We start from the raw sequence: 18,094 nt of genomic DNA, 5'->3' as shown, positions 1-18,094 counted from the left end.
TTTTGTAAGTGCTTATTTTTTTCCCCGAAAGACTGAATAAAGTCCCCTTGCTTAATTAAATCACATCGCATTCCTAAACATGTAAAACATACACGCATGTGAGAATCTGATTGAAAAACCATGATTAAAGCTCTCACACACAACCCTGAGATCACCAATAAATTTAATATAAGTTATAATCAGGCTTCCCAGTTTTCCAGTCCTCTGCCCCCAACTCCTTTATGTCTTATTTTAGGGCAATGGTTTGGTGCCATCTAGTGAAGCACAGAATGCATCTTTCTATTAACACATGGTTTTGAGGCTTTGTGTTTAACGGAAATATCAGTAGCATTCAAAACTTGAGGTCATAAGTAATGAAACTTGGTTTACCATCTTTATCATGTTTATGCCAAACTCACTTTTAAGAGAGTAACCAAATTGTGGTATAGTCTCACTTGCACATTCAACTAATATTTATTGACCCCCAATGCGTTTTGCTAGGTATTTGTTGATACAAAGATGAGTAGCGGACCATCTCCACTTACTGTACAGAATATTGAGTTTTAGTGAGGTCAAGCACATAAGCCGATAACTACCATTTAACAGACACACTATTGTTTAGAGGCACTATGCCAGCCATTTTACATGTGTTAGTTCTAATTGTTGCAAGAACCCTGGGTAAGGCATTATTTTGGCAATTTATAAAAAAAACAGATGCTCAGTTTTAATTAATTTGTTAAATGTACATGACGGAAGCAACAACTTTAAACCTAAGTCTTTCTGAGTTCAAAGACTGAGAATTCAGCCCCATACATGTCTTTTTTTGGCTACAGACAATAATAGAGAAATGCCCTGGACACCTCAATAAGTTTAATTCAATTCAAACACAGAAATACCCTGGACTCCTCAATAAGTTTAATTCAAACAGAACCATCCACACAACTGCTGTAGAAACAAAGATGCCAGAAAGTCATTTTTTATTCTTCCCTGAACCTCATTCACATGTAATCACTGCCTTTTCCTCCCTCTCGCTGATCTCTCAAAAGCATTTCCTTTCTTCAGCCTCAGTCCCACCACCCAAATCCACAGCATCCTTCATCATCTCTCAGTAGGATTACTACAATGGCCTCCTACTCAGTCCCCTTACCTGAGTCTCCCCAACCACACTATTTAGAATATCTTTTCCAAATACAAATTAGTCATATTATACCTGTGTTTAAGTGATTTTAATTTGAAATTAAATCCAAATAGCTTTGCATGGTTTGTCCTGATGATATGGATTCTGTGTATTCCTCTAGCCTTTTCTCTCAAGTTCTCCCCATGTATTTAATCCAAGCATTAGCCATTCTAATCTTCCAGTTTTTCAACCATTCATGCTTTTTTATCTGGACATTGACCTTTTCCCCTCCTTTCATGGAACACTCTTCCTCCCCATGCTACCAATCTTAATTCTAATGATTTTTCATTTCACACACGAGACACCAACTTTTCTGTGAGGCCTTCTCTGATTGCTCTTTAATGTGGTTGGACTACCCAGGCATGGCCTCCCACAGTCTCCCATCCCATTAACACATGACACATGGCACATTTTACAGAAAATTCCCATTTGCTTTTGAAAAAATCTTTATCCCCTTAAAGACAAGTTGCCCCGGTTTTAAGAAGTCAGGGAACATCTATGTCTTCTTCCAAATAAATCCTCGTAGACTATCATAAAACAACTGCAACAATGTAAAATTAACATTTAGAGTATGTTTGAACTTTATGTGGCTTTCAAGAAATTAATCAGTCTGTGTCAAATATAAAACATCTGTATCTTTTAAAAAACCAAAACTCTTTTGGAAAAAAAGAACGGAAGTACAGCCTTTGGTCACCTTTGTTTCTGTTGCCATCTGTTCTTTCTTCTATGGCATTACAAAACACCCGATATTTGGCTTTACCTAGCATCTAAAGCAAGAGGCACTGAAAAGCTCAATGAAAGGAGGGATTAACAGAAAAGTCAAGCTGTGTGCCTGGGATAGAGAGGAGTTAAGACTGAACTTGGAGATGTAATAGAGGAAATTTTTAATAACCCCATGAATTTAACTGAGGGACTCTTCAAATGATCTTCATTTACCAAAGATTATCCTACTCTCCCTAGAATGCAATATACAATGGGATTTCTCAGTACCCATGCACTTGATGTTTCATTATTCTGGAACCATGGAACCTTGGTTGTTTTAGCACATTGTGGGCAAACTGGTATATTTTACCATAAGACAATTTATTATTTATCTTTCTATTTCATGCCTGCATTTTCCTGGATTACAAATAAATTACAAGATTTTTAAGGATATAAAACCTGTGTTTTCAGAGGGAAGCATGAATCACCACATTTGGGATTTCATAACACAATATTATTCCATTCATTTTGAATTTTAAGTAGGCTTCTTCTTAAAAATATGTTCATATAAGCTTTATCCCAAAAAACCTTGAGACAGTTTTTAAAGTGTTTTAAGGGTAAATTATGTTAATTTTTGAAAATGAAGATATTCAGACACATTTTATTCTTGATCCTACTTATAAGACACCCACTTGAAAACAGATTCTAGTGTCCTGTCCAATAACGCATCTATTATGTCCATCACTGCCTCCACCTGTTTCCCAGCAGTGTAACTGGTAAGATTAAACATGTAAATGCAAGTTTAATTACTATAAACTGACTTCACTAACAAATGTATTGTAGAGACAAACTTATTTTAAGTAGCTTTAATAGACAGACTTTAAAGATGAAACTATATCTACTTCTTGCTACATGAGTTTTGCAATGGCCTTAAGTAAAAAAAAAAATATTCTGTCATAATCATATTCACTATTATATTTACTTATATGGGTATGGCTTTAGGATTTAAATCCAGAAGCTGTTAGTCCAGGATATTACAAAGCATAAGTATATATTGAAGAAATAAACAAAGGAGAAAACAGCTGGTTCTCATGCTTCGTTGATTCAAACTAATGATCTTCTGCTTAATCCCAAATAGCATCTTTCCTGAGCTACTGATAGATAAATATGGCTTGTAAATGACCATAAAAAGTTTAATGTCTAAAAGTCATCAGAGAAATAAAATGGTCACTTTCCTCAACTACTTAGTCACTTTATTTTCTGAATATAAAGAACCATACACGTGCAATATATTATAAAATGCTAATATTTTCAAGTGTCTCACTGTAGACAGAAGAGCATAGCAAGAGAAAATCAATGAAGCAAGTCTCTTAGCTTCCTTCTTTGCCATCACTTTTGCAGAACATTTGTCTTCCATGCATTTGGGGAATTTATCCTTTCTGTCTGGCTTCCTTTGTCCTCATAGAAAGTGAGACTGAAGAAAGAAAGATAATAATTTATTTGAACAAAAACTAGTTTGGGGGAGCCACGAAATAGAAATGACTTCAATTGTCTATATTACTTTTTTTTTTTTTTTGCAATTTCAGCACTCCATCAGAATCTGAGAATACCTTCATTTACTTAACAATAAAATACACAAAACTGTAACTCAAAAAGAAGTCAGTTTTTAAATTCCTGCAACTTTAATTTTACTAATTTCATTCAACACGGTGAATTTTATCTTAGGAATACAGTAACTATTTGTAAGATAAAATTCTACTGGGAAGAGGTCAACATGAAGAGCCCTTTCTATCTGTTTTTGCCGCCTGAGCATGAGAGTAGAGGAGGCGGCTAATGGCCATGATCACAATCACCCTAATGCTGTGTTTTATTTATTTTACCACAACCACAAATCCCACCTACCCACCATCAACATCCTAAAAGTTTGTTGACCTCCTCTCCCCTCAGTGTTTCCCTGGTTAGAACAACAAAACATAAAGCTTCAGGATTTCCATCCCAAAGACGAGAAAACTATTTCATCCCAGAAAATAAGGGCATTATCCAATATTATATGATAATATGATGCCATGGTTTAGATTAGGAACCAGATCTCCTAACACTCTCCTCAGGACTCTAACCTGGATGGAGTATACTACACAAAGAATACCTCCTTGGAAATTTCCTGGAAAATTACAGAAGTGAGAACAGAGACAAAAAGAAAAACAAAACTATAAAAGGATAAATAGGGGCATGGTTATTGGTAGTTACTAAACAAACAAAACTACCATCTGCTCAAGGAGTTCATTTGTTTAATTATTCTCTTTCACATCTCAGTTCCTCCCTATTAGATTACTCCTCAAGTCCAACAAACCTTTCCTAAACAACAATCACAATAACAAGCACCACAACAGTAGATCTTCCTGAGACCACATGTCTCTCCACCCTCATTTCCCTGTTCCTTCTCCCTTTAAAGAATTTTCTATTGATGCCGCTTTGGTTTAGTCTTCCCAAAACCAACTCTGATCCAGCTTCTGATCTCAAAACTCTTCATCGGATTCTTGTGATCACCAATGACGTTTTGCTGAAAAATTCCATGGCCATTTCTGTGATTTTATCTTATTAGACATCTCAGTGGTATTCCCCACAGGTCAATACTTCAACCTTCTTAAAATCCTGTCCTTTCTTTTTAGAATTTTTTAACACTACACTGTTTTTTGTACCTTATTTATAGTTTCTTATTAAGTGCTTTTGCTGGGTCTTATAAATGTTGTGAGGCCCCAGAGCTGTGTCATGCCTTTCTTTCTCTATGCACGTCCTCTCTGTAAGGCAGTATTCAGCCTCTGGCTTTCACAGCCATCACTGTCCTGAAGACTGTCAAAACTGTATTTCAAAAGGGTGTCTGCCCTTAGAATGATATACTATCTTCTCTACATCTTCACTGGCATGTATAGTAGTCATGAACGATCTTAAATAATCTGCATTCAATTTTTTATTTTTTCTTCCAAATTCATTACTTCTTCTGTCACTTCATCTGAGTGAACGATACTACACTCTGCCCAGGTGAACAAGCCAAAAATCTGGATATTATATTAGATCATTTTTTAATTTGAGATTTTCTTTATCTTTTTACTTTCTGTCCTAATATCTATTCCAAAGCCTAGTCCTAGCGACTTTATCCCAAAAACATAACCCAAACCCTCAACTTTTCTCCATCTCCATGACTACTTCCATCATCTCTCACCTGGACCAATTTGATAATCTTTTAACTTGTCTCTCTGCCTCTACTCTATCCCTTCTATAATTATTTTTCTACATACTAGCTGGAGTGGTCTTTTTTCAATGTAGCTCACATTCTGTTATTCCCCTTATCTGCTTAAAGTCCTCTAATACCTTTCCATCTTACCTAGAATAAAATCCAAATACTCACTCTAGGTTTACAGAGCTTCATTTTCTGGACTATTTACCTCTTCAAATTCATCTTCTACTTTTCCAAGTGTGCTTTAGATACAATGACCTTTTTTTTTATATCTCTTAACTCACCAAGCATATCTAGATATATATATAGTGCCTTGGCAAGAACATAATAAATAATAGCTAACATTAAGTTAAATATGTATTTTTTCTTATTAACTTTCCCAATAACACTGTGAGATGGTTATTATTACTGTCATTATCCCTGAGACATTGAGAAGCCAAAAATTCGTCAAAATTCCCAGAATAAGTGATAGAACTCGAATCTAAATCTCGACAGTCACACTCCTTAATTCATGCCCCCAACGTTAAGATGCTACCTTCCCCTACTTATTCTACTACCTGAATGTCCTTCCCTCAAATTAAGGGTCAATGGATGACTTCTTGTCAGCTAGACCTCAGATAAACTAACACCCTAAGAGGTCTTCCCTACTCACCCAATCTAAAGCTTCTCCTCAGTCACTATCAAACTGTCCTATATTAAATTTTGTTCTGATATGTTTACTTTATTTGCTTGTTTATATATTCCCTCTCTCTCCCCATCAAGATGTAAGCTTCACCAGAACAAAGGCGTCGTGTCTTGTTCACCATTATAATTCTAGGACCGAGAACACTGCTTGATGTTCATTAAATCTTAGCTTGATAAATGAATAAATGAGAGAGTGAGTGAAAAACTGCTGTCTGAAGACCACATCCAGAAGTCCTTTTTTAAGCATCTCAAGGATGTGATTTCTGAGGTAGAATTGACTGGAGTAAGAATCAATGACTCCCACCAAACAAGGCAAATGGTAAAAAAATCAATTAGTCAACAGACTACCCCACCATAGTATTCACCAAATATGGAGGAACTTTATACAAAGCACTTGATTCTCAATTTAGTGAAGAGTAAATGACATTTCCATACATAATTATTATAGGCTTATTTGGGGTTTTAAGCATATTTATTGCCATGGGGTCTAAAACTGACAGTGTCCTTGCTATTTCAGATTAAGAAACTGAAGGAGTCATTTAAGAAGTTGTATTATTTTCAAGTTGTTAATACTTTGGGTCATTACTTCTTCTGCTTTGTCTTCCTGTTCATCTCATATCCCCAGCACATAGCAAAATTTTAGTACATAAATTCTCAGTAAATGGTTGTTAAATGAATAATTACTTTGTATTTAAGTAGGAACTGTAAGTTTTACCCTCTAACATATTTCAGAGAAAATACCCATTGCTATAAAAAGAAAACAAAGTCATTTTTAGGTTAGGTGTCAGAAACTTTTAACCCCAAGTGTAAATCCTGTCCCAATTCCTGGTCTGAACAACCTCAGGCTCAGCAGTATCCCTCTGCCCTATGGATACAATCCTGGGTTAGCTCCAAATACCACAGAAGCCAAGCCACCCCAAGCCACCAATGTGCTGTCAGTTTTTCCAAATGTTGATTATATGAGATTCATGGCATGATTCCTAGACCCACTAAATATAGTTCTTGTGCAGGTTTTAACTAATCCATCCAATTTAATTAATATTAAACTTACATCTACATAAACTGAATCTAAAGGATCATTAATACCCAGAAAACAATTCCACATCTGAAATATTAATTCATCTGAGGCAAATATAGACTTTGTGTCTTCTTGCTTTTTTTAAAACTATACTTCAGTCTTCAGGCAATAGTGGCTACCCATAGCAAAAGGGTTGTTTTTGCTGATAAGGCAGGCTAAAACCTCACTTTAAGATTTAATTGTATAGTTCAGCCATCTAAAATGTTAAGTCAAACTCCATAACTATAAAATCTCTATTTGCTTTCACTATTGAAACAACTTGAAGTCACTATAATTTCTTATGATTGTGTTTCCATTTGGTCATTTCTTCTAGGTATAAAGTTTTGTGGGAGAATATTCCATTATGTTTATGTTTCATATTTGGTACATTATATTGATTTATATTCAGAACAAGTTTCAACTGACTTCTTTGAGTCCATGTATTTTTTCAAATATTCATGATAGTTTGTTCATCTTTAAAAGATATTTTTCTGAAATTTTAGACTAATTTTTCCTCTTATGCAAAGTGGGTGTTCAACAGGAGCACAATTTTCCAAGGTCATAATCACTGTTTTGATATAAAATGCACAGCATTTATATTTGAATCTCATGCATAATATCTTTTAGTACAGCTCCTACACATGTACCAATGTAATTGCCTATTATATCCCTATGAAGTAACTATAAATGTTACAACTTACTAAAGATTCTAAATATTTTTAAGTTGAAGGAATTAAAGACAGAGACATCGCCATGCCAATTGTAAAACATAGCTGGAAGTTCAAAGAACACAATTTCAACTAGTCCTTATAGGACTGAAACCAAATTAAAATGCAGAATATTCACAGCTTCCATTTCTGGAGACTATTTACATCTTCAATTTCCACCTACTTCTTAGCACTGCAAGGAAGTATGGCTTATAGAAACCTGGAAGTGATTTTTCAATAGGCAGTATATAAATGTGATTTTCGCTTTTTAAACTTAATGGCCAATATTAAATTTCTGCAGCTATTTTAACTTTTAAAATTATAATTTAAATGTTGTATGCACAAGGCTGGAAAATTATATGCTTAGAATAAAAAAGACTGAGAATAAAAATAAACAGTCTCCTCCTCCAGAAACATCTCCAGAGGCAACCACATTTAAGTTTAATTTTAGGACTTCAGGTGATTAAATCCATCTCTCTAATAATATGCTGATTTTCATTTTTTGTTAAATTTGGACATTGTTTACTGACTTTCTAGTCTGCAAAATGAGGATTTAGTTTCCACATTCTTGTCTCCTCATAATATAACTTTATGACTATTTGCACTTCTACCGCTATCAACTTTCTATCTTCAAGCCTCATATTTAAATATTTATTATTTAAATAAATAAAATAAATATTATTTTCATCATAGGAAAATTCTTTTAACACCATATTTTTAAGTATCAAGTCAGTTACATGCCCATCTTTCTTTCATCTCTTTTCCCAATTCGTAATTCTCTTACAGTGTGAGCTTCACCTATTCTTCTATGTTATCATGGTTGGAAACATTTAGTCTTTTCTATAATCACAGAGCCAATGGGATGTCTGTTAAATATTCTGTAATTAGTTTATGGGCTGATTCAACTTAAACATGAGAGTTTACATCATTTGACAATGTTGATATTGTTCTTAGGAGGTAAGTGGTAGACTCCAATGCATTCCCTTCCTCTCTTAAGTTCAATATCACATCTGTGCCACTCAAAGCAGATTAGCAGATTTAAGTTAAAATGAATTCTCCTTTTATATACTCCAATAATTGCCTTCACCATACCCAGTTTTTCCTAGAGAGTCTCAAACAGGATTTTAATGATCAATTCCTCTGATTTCTGAGACCTCCCTTCTGGACACCGCTGTCCAACTAGACTATTTGCTTTCAAGACCCACTGCACAGCTGTTATTCTGGGACAAGAAGTCACTGCTTTCTTGACCTCATGTCTTCCCCTGTCTTGGTTTACTTATTTATCTACAATCCTCTAGTAAGTTCTTAAGAAAGAATGTATTATAGGTAAACTTTGGAAAGTTCGCATGTCACAAAGTATCCTCATTCTACCTTCCTCTGATTTTTCTTTCTAATCTAAAGGCTCTGGTTGTCTTCCAGCATCTAGTATTGATAAGCCCAAAGCCAGCCTAAATCTTATCAACATGAATGTGACCTGCTCTTTCTCTGAAAAGTTCCAAATCCCTCTCTCTATTCTTGTAAAATTTCACAGTAATTTTTTAAGAGTGCATTTTTTTTCATTCATTATAAAGTATCTTTTTAATCTGAATATTTAAGTTTTATAACTGGAGAAATTCCTGGTATAATTTTTTTTATAATTTTCTCTATTCTCTCTCCTCTCATTCTAGAAACTTGCTTTTCAGACACAGATGCTTATGGATTCATCCTATATGCATCTATATTTTTTCTCTTATTTTCATTTTCATCTTTTTAATTTTTAGGATAACTTTTTTAACTTCCAACCTATTGACTTTTTAAAATGTAATCATATATTTAATTTCTAAGTGCTCTTTTATATTTTCCTTTCCATAATATACAGATCTCTCTAAAGATACCTGGGGTTTCTTCTGCTCTGAATTATCTTTCTTCTTATGGGGGTTCTAGATTTCTGCACATTTACTCTGGTCATATTTATTCTAAGCTTTTTGAAAACAAAAGCTAGTCTTTCGTTATCCATTTATTGTTTATAAAGATTTAAATAATCTTAGAAACTAAGTATTTAGGCAGGGCTTGACATTTTATTCCATACTGAAAAAGGGAAGGAGACTCCCAATGTCAGAAGGCAGTAGACTGCTCTGCTCTGGAGCTTCCAGTGCCTCATTAGTTTCCCTAAGTCCTCTCAGGTAACAAACAGTTTTAAATTTTTTTTTTAACCTCCTTCTGGGATCCTGCATCCAGGGATAAAGACAGAATCACCTGCTCCTCAGGCATGCTTTCAGTAATGTCCCTATTTTCATAAGCTGTCTCACTCCCAACACCCTGACACCTGTTTCTATCCCCCTTCTCTTCAAGGCAGAGCAGCTCCCACTTCAGCTCTTCCTCCTCTGCTTATCCACTAGGCACTGACGCTTCTTATTTCATCCTACACCTTTAATTATCAATCTCCATCAATTCTGCCTTCTAGAAATTGATTAAAGTTTCTTTTCCACTAATGACTCACACATCATTGTCTTTGCTTTGTTTTCACCCATGCTTTACTCCTTTGCTATTATTTTAATGAGATCTTGGGAAAGAAAGTAGAGAGAAGTATGTATTAGGCCATCACTTTAAGCCTGAGTTACTTTTCAGATTTTACCTTGCTAACTTTGCCATTTATATCTTGTTTAACAAAAGAATTTATTATTTATTTATTATTATTATGGAAAAAATAAATGTTTGTTTTCTGGGTTTTTTCAGGGGATGGAATTGTGTTCCTACTTAATACACTTGAAATTTTCACATGATTACCATCTGTGAATTTAGAAATTTTTACATAGAACATCATCAGAGGTCACATTGTTCTCACTTATTGTGCATTCAGAGAATACACTCAACTAGATTCATTCAGAATATATGTGTTATTTTCTAGCTCAAATTGATGCTACTTTACTCAAATGTTGTGCATAAGTTTAAGTGATATATTCTACATAGGTTTAACCTGTATGGATAATGCCATAAAATCTGAATTACTTGCCCAGTTTATCAGGCTTGAGGAAATTAAAAACTAATTAATTTACATAAGGTACATAAAGATGCCATCACATCCATTTTTTTTCACAAAAGGAGAAAAAATATTTACTCTATCCAGGTTTCATGAGATTCTAGAGATTGCTATAAATTTGTAGTTATTACTTAAGTAATTGTACAAATGTTATCATTCAGCATCTTCCTAACTACACAGCTTAGGATTCCACCAGTTACGAATTATTCTTATGAGAAACACATACAGAGAAAAATAAGCCAAAATAGGCTCCAAGCTAGAGTTAGTTATGTCCTTGATATACTTTGGGGAACTGTTCTTTTGCTTCCAAATACACAGGAACCAACAGAAACTAACTAAATTCTTGCCAATTTTAAGAACAGGCAGAGGAGAATGGAATGAGACAAAATTGCTTTAAAAAAAAATAGAACAGAGAGGAAAAAAGGGTATAAATGGAACAGAAAGAATATTCCTTTGTTTAGACTAATGGTCAACATTTAGAGGTACTTGTTGCCTTTTACAGTATATATAACAAATCACTTGAATTTTGCTGATTAAAAATTTCACAAAATACCTGGATTTCTGTTTGGTTTAGGTTTTGGTGTTTATGAAGTCTAAACTTTTCCTAAAATCTTATCCACAGCTAGGGTGATAAAGACATTAGTATTTTTCAAGAAAGTCACTAATTTTTCATCATGTTTTACACTGCCTGTGACCAGAGAGTCTGAGGGCTTGAGTTTTTTGGGCATTTTTTGCCTTGAACCTTCATGGCTGCTCTCTCAGGCCCTGCTACCTGCACAAGACATTTACTGTTGGAAACTACCTCTTTCAGGTAGACTGTGATTTTTTATTTTTATATTCTATAAAGATATTTTTCACAAGAGCTTCTCATTCACCAATACAAACTGAAAATCAGCTTCAAGAGTCCTCTCTGGCCTGTAAGTTGTTCAAAGTCTCTGAGCATAGGAGCAGGGGAGAGAAATGAGTTGGTAATCAGGTAAATAGGTCCCTGAACAGCCCGTTAAATTTTTCTGACTTCTTAGAAAAAGCAGCTGCTGAATTGGTATAATGATAATGACTTTCCTCATTTGTTTCTTTCCAGATTGTACAAATCATTTCCCATTTTAAAATTCCACACTTTAGGTTTAGAGCATTGAAAAGGCAACTACTTATGGCTCAAATTATAGTTAAATGCATAGCACCCAACACAAATGAATATTCATTCAGAATATGTGATATTATTCCCACAGAAAGGCTTCATGTTAGGATACCTTTCTTTGCTCTTGGTATGAGTATGTGTGTTGGAATCACTGGCCATGTCACCCAACATGTTTCTGTTTATCTAATTTCAGCTTGTGGCAAATTGATGAAAATCACAGGCCCAATAACAGTCAAGACATCTGGAACCCGATTTGGTGCTTGGATGACAGATCCTTTAGCATCTGAAAAAAATAACAGAGTATGTTGCTTCCACAAATGCCTTTGCTTAGAATTATGTTTTATTCATACTTTATGTGTATTGGACTATTCATTTCCTTCAGGGATATTTAGTTTCAACTTGAAAAGTATTACACTGTTTGCAAATATTTTCCATTTGATAGTATTAACATATCTACAGATATATGGCAAACTTACTTCTAGTACAATGTTCCATCCTATAATTTACCAGTACAGTAAGTATAATTTTATTGTTTTTAGTCTTGTTTTATGCTTGAAAAGGACTAATTACAAGTATACAAAATTCTCTCTATACTTCTAAAACTTGGTCCTTAGTGTGAAAAAAAAAAAGTGAGAAAGTTAAGAGCTAACCAGTTCACTAAACAAGCTAAAAGATCCTTGGGGTCCATAGGTAACTGTAAAGGAAATGGCACTGAAACTTTGGCGGAGGTGGGGGCATAGGGGGTATTTTTGTAAGTTGGCAATGCCTGTATTATGTAAATCGATATACTGGAAACTTACCATTACTCCATATTCTATTACAGAACTCAGTATACATTAAGATTCTCCAGGGTTACATCCAAATGAGACCAGTAGCTAAATCAGTAAACTGGTTTCACTGAAAGACAGTTATACCTATAAGCCTATCCAAGGAATAAGTGTTACTAGAAGATTCTGTGATATCCATAAAGGAGAAATAATTGAATGTGTAAAATTAAACCATGTATTTTTTCAAAGAAAGGAACGGAATAAGTAAATTTGCTATTTTGTGCAGCTATCACTGATTACACTGATCTATCAGGTAACTGAACAATGTGATGTGACTTGCACTGATAGATGTTTGGTTCATGCAGTGATATACACTGAATGGTCAAACTATTTTTTTAATTTTAAAAAGAACAAAAAGCAAATTAATGTAACGGCAGTAAATACAGCTGTTTCCTTTCCACATAGACCATGCCACTATTTTTGTAAAAGCCTGTAGTGCTATCACATTGTAACAGGACAGCAGGTAGATAATGTGGCTTTGAGAGCCCTGAGAATGGTGATATTAGTATGTGCTGACTCTTCACTGTCTTCTTTATTTTTGAATTCTCAGAAAAATACAGAAATTAGTAACTTTTATTTTTCCTTCTTCTTAGGTCTGGTACATGGACAGTTATACTAACAATAAAATTGTCCGTGAGTACAAATCAATTGCAGACTTTGTCAGTGGGGCTGAATCAAGGACATATAACCTTCCTTTCAAATGGGCAGGAACTAACCATGTTGTCTACAATGGCTCACTCTATTTTAATAAATATCAGAGTAACATCATCATCAAATATAGCTTTGATATGGGGAGAGTGCTTGCCCAACGAAGCCTGGAGTATGCTGGTTTTCACAATGTCTACCCTTACACGTGGGGTGGATTCTCTGACATCGACCTAATGGCTGATGAAATTGGGCTGTGGGCTGTGTATGCAACTAACCAGAATGCAGGCAATATTGTCATCAGCCAACTTAACCAAGATTCCTTGGAAGTGATGAAAAGCTGGAGCACTGGCTATCCCAAGAGAAGTGCAGGGGAATCTTTTATGATCTGTGGGACACTGTATGTCACCAATTCCCACTTAACTGGAGCCAAGGTGTATTATTCCTATTCCACCAAAACCTCCACTTATGAGTACACGGACATTCCCTTTCATAACCAGTACTTTCACATATCTATGCTTGACTACAATGCAAGAGATAGAGCTCTTTATGCCTGGAACAACGGGCACCAGGTCCTTTTCAATGTTACCCTTTTCCACATCATTAAGACTGAGGATGACACATAAGCAAATGTAATTTGTTTTCATTGATCTAAACAGTATCATCTGTGATAAACTCTATAAAACCTCTTCTATTTTTTCTTTATTATAACTTTTCATCATTTCTCCAAAGCATTTTTTTATTATAAAGTTGATGCTTCAAACAACAGCTGAGCCTATCTAAACTAACCTGTTGGAAACACATCTTAACTCCTAAATTTACAAAGTCTATCACATCCCTGTTATGAAGAGCACTAAAAAAAGCGTAGTGGCTAAAGTCATAGTTTTGCAAAAGATTAATGATCTGCCTTATATTAGAGTCAGAGACTAATGATGGCTTAAATGCATGAATGTCTTTTTTTTTTAACTGCCATTTTTTAATGTCTTTTGCTTCACATCAGTAAATATTTTGGTAGGAATTAGGGAGAAAAAAACACTTCCCCCATTTATTTCTAAAAAATATTTAAGTATTTTATTTATATGAAGAAATAATATCAATTGTGTTGCTGTTATACAATTCTCTGATGCGCGGTGCTGTACAGTCATTTTTAAATCTCTTGCTAACATTTTATTGGCAATATGTATTTCTACCATTGTAACCACCATTGTGCAATTTTATCTCTTCACTTCTGTGAAAGTAAGTAGTATTTTTTATAAAATACACTGAAGTTTAATCTTAGTACTTACTATGGGTCAGTTTTCAACTGTGGTCAAGAAGGAAGTATCTTCTCAGCTCACCCCTTTACACAAGCATTATAAGCTAGAAAGAAAATCAAAACAGATCCCTTACATAGAGTCTTTATTTTACCCCAAGTTTACTGGACCACACTGACACTAAATACTAAAATTTATACAATTCATATGAGTTACTCTGTTCACCCCACTGAAAGCAACTATATTGTTGCTAAGATGCAGTTGAGTCACAAAAACTGGATTTGAGTTGACTCCCATTTATAATACAACCAAATTTTGTTTTTCATGATTACATATGTTAGGGTTTTAACTTGTATTTTACACAAAACATGCAATAATGTAAGTCCTTCTGTCAGGATTCTAAATGGATATGAAGCACATATAAAAACTCTTAAAACAAAAATTAATGTCATCTAGATTCACATTATGAGCACTGGAGAGTTACTGGCAAGATTTGTGTGAAAGAAAATGATAGGAATACTTGGGAGTTGTCTGTGTGGTTTCAATGTGCAAATAACCAATTCAGAAAACAAGATGGAAAGGCAACCCCTTGTTACCTTGATTAATGTGTGTGCAGAAATAATGTAACCAAAAAGAAAGCTTTAATGATATTTCATTAATAACTCCAAAAACATATAATCAATATGTATCAAATAAATCATTGAGTTTGGATGTACTTTCCATATATTAAAAATATTACCTAAAGTAGTTTTACAGAAATAGTACGAATTGGTTTTACAATTTAAAAAGTGTATCCTACAATAATTAATATATAACTTAAATTGTAAATGTTTAGTTTCACATATGCACAATATTGTAATTTCCTTTGTAAAGTAAGGATATAATAATTCAGAGCATTGTGTGTAAAGAAATCTTAATACTTAAGAGTAATTCATTTCATATGTCACAAGTAAGACATAATTCTCAAATATCTCACTGTCAAAATTGTAGACTTAAATAACCCAATCTTGAGATTGTTAAAGTTTAACAAAGATTTCCTTTTTCCTACAAAACGCATGATTTAATGACCACTCTGGGTCCTTTTGCAATGTTGTGTTCTCTTTTAAAATGTTTATATTAGTTCTCCTCTGCTTTTAAGAGTTAGAAAATTTAGGGGATTCACTTGTCATTGTACCTGCATCACAAAAATAATCAGCTAATATTTTGTATATCAAGAGTTTGTATGAAGAAAGTTTCAGAAATGAATGAATTTTTAAGTAGATGGCCTCTGATAGACACATGAGTCTTCATTACTTTTTATTTTAATGTTGTAATTTGATATCATACACATTCAAAACCTGGGTGATAACAGCGTTTTTTGTGAGATCTAAGGCTTGTAAAGCACTTTGTTTTCTATGTAAGGTTTCATCACCACATCCAACTTACAGTGTATTGTGCTGCTAGAGCAGGCACAGATTTTATTGTTATGTAAGTGGGGATAACATGAGTTTAAAAATGTGATTTGCATTACACATTTACATTTTAAAATCATTTTTCTTAATAAATTATCAGTTTTGTGCCTGACATAAGAACTTGCTTTAATCACTGTTTGCTTTTTTTAATCTCAGACTAATAAATTTTATGAGTGACATAATGAATATTTTAAAATCATCCACATAATCCAATCAGTAAAAAAATCCAAGCTCAGAAAGTCTTAATGCTAAGTGAACTGTGTAACTGGTGCTTTATAAATTAACCAGATCATTAACAAACTTCCATGTCATTCAAATAATAATATGATCATGATCTGATTCTATCTGTGTGACATTTGTATTTATGGTACTTGAATCACAATTTTTCTTACTTTAACCTACACATATATATAAGTTCAGAAAATGATAGTGTTTCAGTATATTATCAATATGTAGAGATAAAATAGAAAATAATGACAGATGCCTAGAAGTGACATGGCAAGTGATTAGGTGAGATTTACCATAAATTCAGAATCCCTGACTCATAGAGTCATTCCATATTTATTATCCATAGTATTATCTCTGATGAAACCTTATCTTCAAAAATTGATACTTATTCCTAGTAAGGAAATGGTCTTTATATATATGAATATCACTACCAATCTTAAAAGTATAAATTTTTCAAACAGAACTATCTTAAAAACATAACTACATAAAACTGTATTCATGTTAACCTAAAAAATAAAACCAGGTATTTTCCTACTAAGGTAAGTTTTACATATATATATATATATAAAATAATCATTTAGCTTTATTCTAAAGAATAGATTTTCAAAAACAAAAAAACAAAAGACAAACCCTATCTGGTGTCCTTAGTTAGCACTTAGGATTACCAAATAGTTTCGGCAAATGCTAAATTTGCATGCAACTGATCAAAAAATTAAAATATCCCTTTAAGAAGGACAAAATATGAAATATATAGAGACTGCAGTTTCTAAAAGCCAAACACTCTAGAAACATATTGGATATTTTTGAAAACTGAAAAAAAATGATATCTTGTTGACTTGATGGGGTAGATGTGGATTATAACCTTTACTAAATGTACAATTAAAGTTACTATGATATTATAAAAGAATGGGCATTTACAGACAAAGTGTACTTTGCCTTCTCCATCATCACATGATAAGTGGACCATAAGAAAAGCTACTATAAAGACATCTACCCAGCAGTATAGACAGGAAGCATTAATTTAACTTTAGAATCTATAAGATGATATAAAACCTAAATCTCTGGCTTTCCATAGCTAGAAACAGTCATTTCTGGAAAGGTTCAGAAGCACTAAATATCATTCAGCTCAGTAGACTATATTCATACTTAAATCAAGATCATGGAATGGCTTCTGGTTCTAAAATTTAGTAAACTCAAAATAAATCTCTAAGCTAATAATTTGTCATAATCAGTGACTCTTCAGAGAAGATCTGGAGCTTAATAAAAATATGTTCTTTGGACTGTTGGACCTGTATTAGAAAAATACAATTAAAAAGTTAGCTATGGAAGAAAAACCAACTTTACCAAAGTCTTTTAGTTGTTTTTCTGTGAAATAATGAATTCAACTGATGACAATCTCTTAAGAGAAAATGGCTCTACTGTTTAACCAATCAGAAGGAAATCCTCCCCAAAGTTACTTTACCAAGCTGATTAATTGACTTACACCTTAAAACTATGTTATACAGTTTATCCCTTTGGTAGAACTATTCCTACAGGCTTAGAAGAATTAGAGGAATCCTGTTTAGTCTCCACTGTTTCCAAAAAGTCAAGCTGGTTGGCAGAAAACTTATGATGTTCAAAGCTCAGACTGCCAAATTAGTTTTACAACTACAAATTATTTTAAACATGATTTGAAAATAATTTAAAGAAGGATATAAATTTGTGCCTTGCCAAAAGTACAATAACTTTCATAACTACAACCATCTTAAAAAATTATTCCTTATTACAGGCATGAAGCAATATGGTGACTATGGAAGAGCTATCAGGAATATCCAAGTGCTGTAAGAAATGTGCTGGTAAACCACGCACACATGCAGTTCAGACAGAGCTGCATCCCTACCAATGTTACAGTCTGCTCAGAAGAGCTTGTACCTAGTTTTTAAAATAATAACTGAAATGTTGCATGTCATTCACTACCACAATTTAGACTCAATATTGCATATCAGCAGACAT

The 18,094-nt window shown here is 33.6% G+C and overlaps 1 protein-coding gene and 1 long non-coding RNA gene across 4 annotated transcripts in view; one reads left to right on the top strand and one right to left on the bottom strand.

Moving 5' to 3' along the window:
- The window catches only part of OLFM3 (olfactomedin 3), a 176,630-nt gene extending 162,166 nt beyond the window's left edge, over positions 1-14,464 (top strand). For all 3 annotated transcript variants that reach the window (XM_073234370.1, XM_073234369.1, XM_017643091.3), the window contains 2 exons: positions 11,892-11,998; positions 13,119-14,464. In XM_073234370.1, the coding sequence (XP_073090471.1) occupies positions 11,892-11,998; positions 13,119-13,796 (785 nt within the window). In that variant the 3' untranslated portion in view covers positions 13,797-14,464. The remainder of the gene's footprint in view (positions 1-11,891; positions 11,999-13,118) is intronic.
- On the bottom strand, positions 2,627-14,529 carry LOC140848931 (uncharacterized). The gene is made up of 3 exons (XR_012130261.1): positions 14,457-14,529; positions 11,811-11,981; positions 2,627-3,332 (listed from the first exon to the last, which is right to left on the bottom strand). It is a non-coding gene; the product is annotated as an uncharacterized lncRNA (long non-coding RNA).
- Between the last annotated feature and the right edge of the window lie 3,565 nt (positions 14,530-18,094).

Source organism: Manis javanica, chromosome 4, assembly GCF_040802235.1.
Source record: "Manis javanica isolate MJ-LG chromosome 4, MJ_LKY, whole genome shotgun sequence".
NCBI classification, from domain to species: Eukaryota; Metazoa; Chordata; class Mammalia; order Pholidota; family Manidae; genus Manis; species Manis javanica.
This window is presented reverse-complemented; position numbering and strand designations above follow the sequence as displayed.